This window comes from Hipposideros armiger, unplaced genomic scaffold (genome assembly GCF_001890085.2).
Source record: "Hipposideros armiger isolate ML-2016 unplaced genomic scaffold, ASM189008v1 scaffold_78, whole genome shotgun sequence".
Taxonomy (NCBI): Eukaryota; Metazoa; Chordata; class Mammalia; order Chiroptera; family Hipposideridae; genus Hipposideros; species Hipposideros armiger.
This window is the reverse complement of record NW_017731428.1, coordinates 4,393,860-4,401,554: the sequence shown is the minus strand read 5'-3', so window position 1 is coordinate 4,401,554 and position 7,695 is coordinate 4,393,860. Positions and strand designations below refer to the sequence as shown.

The 7,695-nt window shown below is 42.9% G+C and overlaps 1 protein-coding gene across 1 annotated transcript in view; it reads left to right on the top strand.

Moving 5' to 3' along the window:
- The window catches only part of FER1L6 (fer-1 like family member 6), a 117,051-nt gene that overhangs the window by 102,838 nt on the left and 6,518 nt on the right, over positions 1-7,695 (top strand). Inside the window, exons 29-33 of the mRNA XM_019643430.1 lie at positions 199-341; positions 2,545-2,633; positions 3,092-3,190; positions 5,377-5,618; positions 6,933-7,096. Of these exons, the coding sequence (XP_019498975.1) occupies positions 199-341; positions 2,545-2,633; positions 3,092-3,190; positions 5,377-5,618; positions 6,933-7,096 (737 nt within the window). The remainder of the gene's footprint in view (positions 1-198; positions 342-2,544; positions 2,634-3,091; positions 3,191-5,376; positions 5,619-6,932; positions 7,097-7,695) is intronic.

Genomic DNA, 7,695 nt, shown 5'->3' with positions numbered 1-7,695 from the left:
TTCCCCTTGCCACCACTCTACCCCCAGCCCTTCCCATTCTCTCTGTCCTTTTCCTCTCTTGGGGTCTTTTCTCATGCCTCAGTATATTTAAAGAATCCTTTAAGGGAATGTTGAAAAATGCATCTGACAGCCCCATCACTGTCCTGTTACAGGAACACACACCTGACGAGTTTCTTTATTTTTCTCTCTTCCGTGCAGATGAGATGGTGGAGTCTTATGAGCACTTGGCCCTCAACGTTTTACACTCTTGGAAGGATATCCCAGAGGTTGGATGTAGGCTGGTTCCTGAACACATAGAAACTCGCCCACTGTACCACAAGGATAAGCCAGGAATGGAACAGGTAGTGGCCAAGACGGTTCTGGCCCCAATAGGAGTGTTCATCCCCAAGGAATATGACGTTTCCCCTAAAAGTCAATCTCGTGTGCCCTAGAATAATGGTTCTCAAACAGGGACAATTTTGACACACACACCACCCCATCCTAGGACCTTTAGCAATGCCTGGAAATATTTTTGGTGATCTCAAGTGGGTGGGGGTGCTCCTGGCATCTAGTGGATAGAGGTCAGGATTCTATTAAACATCCGGCACTGCACACACAAAAACAACCTTACAACGAAGAATTATTCAGCCCAAAATATCAGCAATGTCAAGGTTGAGAAACTCTGCCCTAGTTAGCGTCGGACTTACTGCTGTTTCCTTTTTAGGATTTGAGTTGGCAACTCTTGTGGAAGAATCCTGACAATTCAGAAACTTCCCAACTCATCTAATATGCCCAAGGCCTTGTCCAAAGCCTATCAGTAACCACACAGCGCACTAGTTTTCCCAGGGAAGTAGTAGATCGTGGTTTGCTTTGAAGAACTGGCAAGAAGAAGCTGTGTGGAAAATGTAACTAGAAATCCGGGTTAGAAGTTAGAAGGGAAGAGAAGGTAAACGTTAAGAAGAGCCTTCTATGCACTAGGTCCCTTACATAAACTATCTCACATAATTAGGATGATCACAGAATGGTTTATCCAAACTGTGGCCATTTTGGGAGTGGAAAGGGGCGCTATTAATAATTAAGCTGGTACAGGGGGCCCACCCTGGGATTTTCCTAGGCAAACGAGGTTGTGTGGGTCACCTTACTTTTATTCCTTAATACAGTCTCATCATGTACTTAATATGATCCTTTCAAGATAAGAAAATTGAGGTTCACAGAGTTTAAGAATTTGCTCAGTTTCTTAGCTGATAAATAGTAGTAGAGCTGGGATATCACCCAGGCAGTTTGAGTCCCTCATCCTGTCCCACTGGACTCGCTCACTGTGTAACTTGGGCAAAGCACATGAACCTAACTAGAATAGGGCTGGAAGACCCACCTTACTATCCCAGCAGTGTTGGAGTGTAAACCTAGTGATAGCATGTGTCAGGGGGTGCCTTGAAAGGGTAAAACCTTATCAGATGTAAAAGCTTATGATTGTTTCCTGAAGTTTACTACAATGTTTTAAATCACTTAGTTACTGGCATCCTTCCTGTCAGATGTGGCTTTTTGATTTAAGGTGAATGTCGATGTATCTTGAGAGAATAAATCTCACATTTCCCTAGGACTATTAATCCTCCATTGTTTGGTTCTTCTCTTCCCAGATGTTAAAGCTTCTCTTATGTCTCCCCTTCCCCAGAATGTCTCTTCCCCCCCAGCCAAGCCCCTCACCCCCATAACCTAAATGGCCACTCTAGTGGAAGTCCCACTTCCTTCTTATAAAAACCCCCTTGACCCCTTCCCCCAGCCCTTGTTGATCTCTCACCAACTTGCCTGAGCTTATGGAGGACTTAGAATGTACACAACAGATCTGAGCATGAAATCCACCAGACCTTCTCCCCACAGGGCCTCCTAAGTACCTTGCAACAGGGTAAAGTCTGATGTATGGAGTTCAAGGCAATGGAGGGTAGGCCCTATTCTGCCACTCATTAGCTGCAGGATTTCAGATCATTTCCTTGACTTCTCTAAGCCTTAGTTTCTTTATACGTAACACAGAAATGTAGCTGGGTGAGCATTAATGGAGATAATGGATGTTACAGTACATTGGAAACAATGAAGTGTGGTATTTCTGACCGATAGTGTTATCTTTTTCATCTTTAAGAGTCTGTAGGAAGAGTAGAGTCTCTGGCATCAACACACAAGGGTTGAGTCCAGACTCTACCACGCACTGTCTGTGTAAGCATGGGAAAGACGTGTGCTTGTCCGCTAAGCAGGAATAATAACATCTACCCAGTGCAGATATTGGGAGAGTTAATGGGATAATGCTTATCAAGTGCACAGCCCTGTGTCTACATACAGTAGATGCTCAATAAGGGTGTTTTTTCCCTTCTTCTGCTCTTAATATATGCTCTGACTAATTCTTAATTGAAATGTAAATTCTGTCTTTGTCAGCAAATATTCTAAACATGTATAAAGCTACCAAGCTGTATCTAATATCCATTTCTAGTAAAGCGATCTGTTAAAATAATGAATGATCAATTACTCATGGGATATGGCCCTCAAAGCTCAAAGAGGTGTTTATTTCTTAACTAGGGCCGCCTGCAGATGTGGGTGGACATGTTTCCCAAAGATATGCCTCAGCCGGGTCCTCCTGTTGACATTTCACCAAGGAAACCCAAAGGGTAAGTCAGCTGCAGCCCCCCTTCAGGAGGAGAGACCATGGTAGTGGACTAAAAGATCATGACATTTCATCTGGTGTCGAATATGTTACATTGATTAATTGGCACCCGATAATTGTACCTCGCTTTTCACCTGGCCCATTACAGCAGGAGGTGAGTAGTGGTGATGGTAGTAGTGTGGAGATTGGAATGGTGGCCCCTGTTTTATGGTAAGGGTTCCTGAGCTTCAACATTCTGAAAAATGTTGGTTAATGGAAGGAGGATCTGCTCAGAGAAATTCACAGCCTTGGTCATTCCAGGTGGGACACTTGATGTTGATAGAACGAGAACTTGAGTGTTGATATTTTTGAACTTGATAAAGTTGAGGTAGCTATAGACTCAAAGCAATACCAGAATCATACAGACACTGGTTCACTCAGCTTTCAAGGTGTTCAACCTAATGCTGCCTTCCCTTATTCCAGATATGAACTGAGAGTAACCATCTGGAATACTGAAGATGTCATTTTAGAGGATGAGAATTTCTTCACAGGACAAAAATCAAGTGATATTTATGTTAAAGGGTAAGCTCATCAACATATGCAATCCCCCCTTTCCTTCCCCTCCTCACCTCTTTAACCCTTAACCAAACATATGCCTCAGGGAAGATACTCCACCCACATCCCACAAAAAGACTTCCTCTTACCTTGTTACATGAAGTCACTGTCTTTGTCAAATATTTGTCTTATTTGGCCATTTTGTGAAGAATTATTATCTTATGCAAGTGTTTTTGGGAGGAAATCTTATTATATAAACACCTCTTTCAGTTAACTGTTGGATACCTAAACTTTTTGAGTGACATTTAAAATACCTTTATACCTGAAGGAAGTAGAGAGCTGTAGTGTTATTGATGAAAGATTAAGTGTTAAGAAGATTGTAAGACTAATGCAAAAGCTAAAATTTAGACCTTCGCATTGGCTAGTTCTACTCATAAAAAAGATACCAATCTAGGACTCAGGAAACTAGGCATTTTGTATCTCTCTTACATCTTGGCTATGACACAAATGCCTTTGTAGGTTTCCCTTTAGTCCCTACTCAGGGAGAAAGATGAGGAGATGAAGAATGAGAAGTAAAAGTGACATAAATAAACCCTCAGAAAAAAACTCATATCTGCCTCATCTTGGTATCTGTTTGTCTTCCCCAACCAAGAAATATTCCTCATTGACGCTCCCATTTCTAGTATGCCATTAAATCTTGTCCATTTTACCTCCCAAATAGCTATCAGCACTGTCTACTGTCTCCACCTTCACCACACCACCACCATAGCCTTTTCCTCCATCATCTCTTGCTGGAGCCACTGAAATACCAATACCATCTGAACTACTCTCTGCACATTCACTCTTGCTTCCAATAATTGGTTCTCTGTGTTGAAACATGAGTTATCTTTTTAAAATACAATCTGGTCATGTTGGTCCTATACTGAAAACCCTTTAATGGCATCCTACTTTCTCTGGACAAAGATTCAAATTCCTAATATGCCCTAAAATATCCCATATGACTAGCCCCTGACTAGCTCTCCAGTCTCATCTCACTGGATCAAGATTCCCCCTTACTTTCTACTCTCTAGTGCACTGAGCTTCTCTCCCTACTTAGAATGTGTCATCACCTCTTCTTCCACAGGGCCTTTGCACATCTCTCTCTGGTGACTTCTGCTACCCTACCCATGTCCCTCCATCCCCTTCCTCCATGGCAATATCACCATGAAGGCAAGGACCATCTCTGTTTACTCTCCATCACTCCTCTAGCATCCAGCTCACTCCTTCCTTCATAACAAATACCACATATATATTGCTTGAGTGAGCACCATCTTTAGCTAGATAATCACGTCCATACCCCAAGTGGTACCACTTGTCTGGGAAGAGAATGGTCTTTACCCTCCCCTGCTCTGTGGAGGAGGGATGTCTGTTTTCAGAAAACACATGGTTTGGAATTACCAATGAGTTTGTATAAAAGTATCTATCTGCTCAATAATTCATTCACCATGAATTAAGTACTGGGGGAAAATGTTAACTGTAGCTCCCTTTATGCTGGGGATGAAGGAGGAACGTAGATAATACTAAGAAGAAATAACAGTGTAGGTAATTTGGTGCACACAAAACACTTTATAGTTATTATCTCATACCATTCCTCAGAACAGCCCTATGAACTAGGTACTATCATTGCTTCTATTTTCCAGATGAAACAAAGGCACAGAGATAAGTTAAACAAAGATAACTTATCTTTGGCTGCGCAGTTAGTAAGTGGTAGCGTCAAGATAGAAACCCAGGAGGGTGCAGGCAACCCTCATCCCCTCCGTGCCACACTGAGACAGGCCTGCTGGGTTTTAGGCACCCACAGAAGGAAGGGCCAGTTACAGGCCTGATGCGAGGTCTAAAGAGAGCTCCCAGGGTGAGGGAAAACTGATTACGCTTTCACGTCCCATTTCCCAAATTTTCCTTCTTTATTGCTTGCGGCTTCAGGTCTACCCAAGACCAACTGGAGACGCTTCCCCAACCTGGCTTAGGATGAGAATCTTGTTTCGGTTTTAAGCCCTTTGGCCCCTATCTCCCCCTTTCAAATTCAATGGACGCTTGCATCTAAATCTAACTGTATCCTAATCTTAAAACTATGAACCACGACCACATTGAAGCTTGTTCATTCACCCTGGATTCTACTGATGCCTGGATAATGTGCTCTGAAAGCGTTCAACTCTGTTTCAATTTTTCTTCAGGTGGCTAAAGGGTCTGGAAGATGACAAGCAAGAGACAGATGTGCATTACAACTCCCTGACTGGAGAGGGGAACTTCAACTGGCGCTTCCTGTTTCCGTTTCAGTACCTCCCAGCCGAGAAGCAAATGGTCATTACCAAGAGAGAGAACATCTTTTCCTTAGAGAAGATGGAGTGTAAGACGCCAGCTGTGTTGGTGCTCCAGGTTTGGGATTTTGAAAGGCTGTCCTCGGATGACTTTCTGGGTAAGCCAGTGGCTTCATCAAGCTCATATCAATGCCACGGGTTTTGTCCCAGTTTCGGGGGGAGCTTGGTCTGATTTAGCCATGAGGATAATAATTTCATTGCTATTTATGATGGCAAACAATTGGAAGCACTTCAAATAGCCATTGGCAGGGTATTGGCTGAACAAGTCATGGTGCACCCATATGGTGGAGGACACATATTCAAACAGACGTAAAAAATTGACCTTTGCTCTACCACTCAGAAGTTGTTAAATTTTTTGGTTCACTCTGTGCCTCAGTTGTAAAAATGGGGATAGTAGTATTACATATCTCAGAGGATTTGGGGAGATGTAAATGTGATAATACAATTTAAACACTAAGCACAGTGCTTCGTACATAGTAAGCACTCATTAAGTGATAAGCCTGCAGCCATTAAAATATTAGAATATTTAATGAGGTGAATAGTTGCACAAGATGCATTAGGTGGGGAAAAAAGTGTTGGAAAAAAGAAACCCTTTCAGTAACATATATGTTTATATGTGTAGGAGAAAGTGATAGTCAGAGACAGGCAGGAGGAGAGAAAGACCAACATCAGGATAAGAAGTAATGCACATATAGAGCAGCGGTCAACTTTGGGAGGATGGAATGATGGAAATTTTTCCTGTTATTTTCTGCTTACGTTCATGCTCTAAATGTTCACAATTAATAAATGTTCCTTTTGTAATAGGGATAGGCTATTTTTAAAAAGATATATGATGCTCTCATGGTGCTATCTCACACTGCCTTATATTCATTCACTCATTGAAAATACATTGGTGAGAGCCCACTAAAGTCTTGTAGAGTTGCTACAAATACAGTAAGACTTAGTTCCCGACCTGGAGGGGTTTAGCGGACTCAAAGAGAGAGGTGAGGTGCAGGAAAGGGGTTCCCATAGGCTGACCTATACTAAGGCAGGGGAGGGCTCAGAGGACAGGCAGGTGAGCCAGATTACACTCAGGGAGCAGAGAAGGTGCCAGGAGCGATGGCACTGGAAACTGACGCTTGAATGTTACATATTGTGGCTCTGTTCTTGCCTTCTACTTGCTGCCACGTTATTCATGCTTTGAGGGCACCAGACACGTATTGGTCAGATTTGTACCCCTAATACCTGGCACATTCTAGTGATCCAAGGTGGTGCTGATTGAATGACTAGTGAGTGGATGGATGGATGGATGGATGGATGGATGGATGGATAGGTGGGTGGATGGATGGGTGAATGGGTGGGTGGATGGGTGGATGAGGATGTTGATTGATTTTAAAAGCCCTTCCATAACTGTTACTGGCTTCTCTTCACAGGCACCCTGGAAATGAACCTCAACAGTTTCCCCCGAGCAGCCAAGTCTGCCAAAGCCTGTGTTATCTCCAAGTTTGAAAATACAAATGAGGAGAATAAGATCTCCATATTCCAGCAAAAACGTGTACGCGGCTGGTGGCCTTTTGCTAAAAGCAAAGAACTCACAGTAAGTGACAGCTGTGGGAGATTGGGGGGAGGGGCAGGCAGAGGACAATATGCTCTATAAATAAGTCCTATTTGGTGAACTTCAAGTGCAGTGCCTTGCAAAGAATGACACAGAATTCTTTAGGGCAAAGGTTTTGCTGAGAAGTGAGAATTTTGATAACTTTATAAATGCATTAAGCCTTCCGTATTTCAGCATACTTGATTTAATTGCTTTCTATGTCAGGGTGGTTTTCTGTCCTCTTGGCTTGAACTTGTGCCCCTGGCGGTTATTTTTTTCAACACTTCTTAAAATTATGCATTAAGTCCTGACTAATGTACAGTTTTATGTAACTACCTCATCCCTTCACCCTCAAATGTGAGACTCAGTTTAAAAAGTGGTCCATCCTTTTAAAGCTTCCTCGAGAGAGTGATGCAGCGAGAGCCATCTATCCCTTTTCTGCGCTGCCAAATTGGTCCACACTGTGTGGCACATACTGTGGGGATTCAGAGCTTTCACCAATACTGGGAAGAAAGTTTCTCCTGCCTTTCCTTTCAGCCTCCTCTTCGCTGCTCTGTAAGGGAGGAGGGATGACTTAAGGGACAGGTGAACTTGAGAAAAGG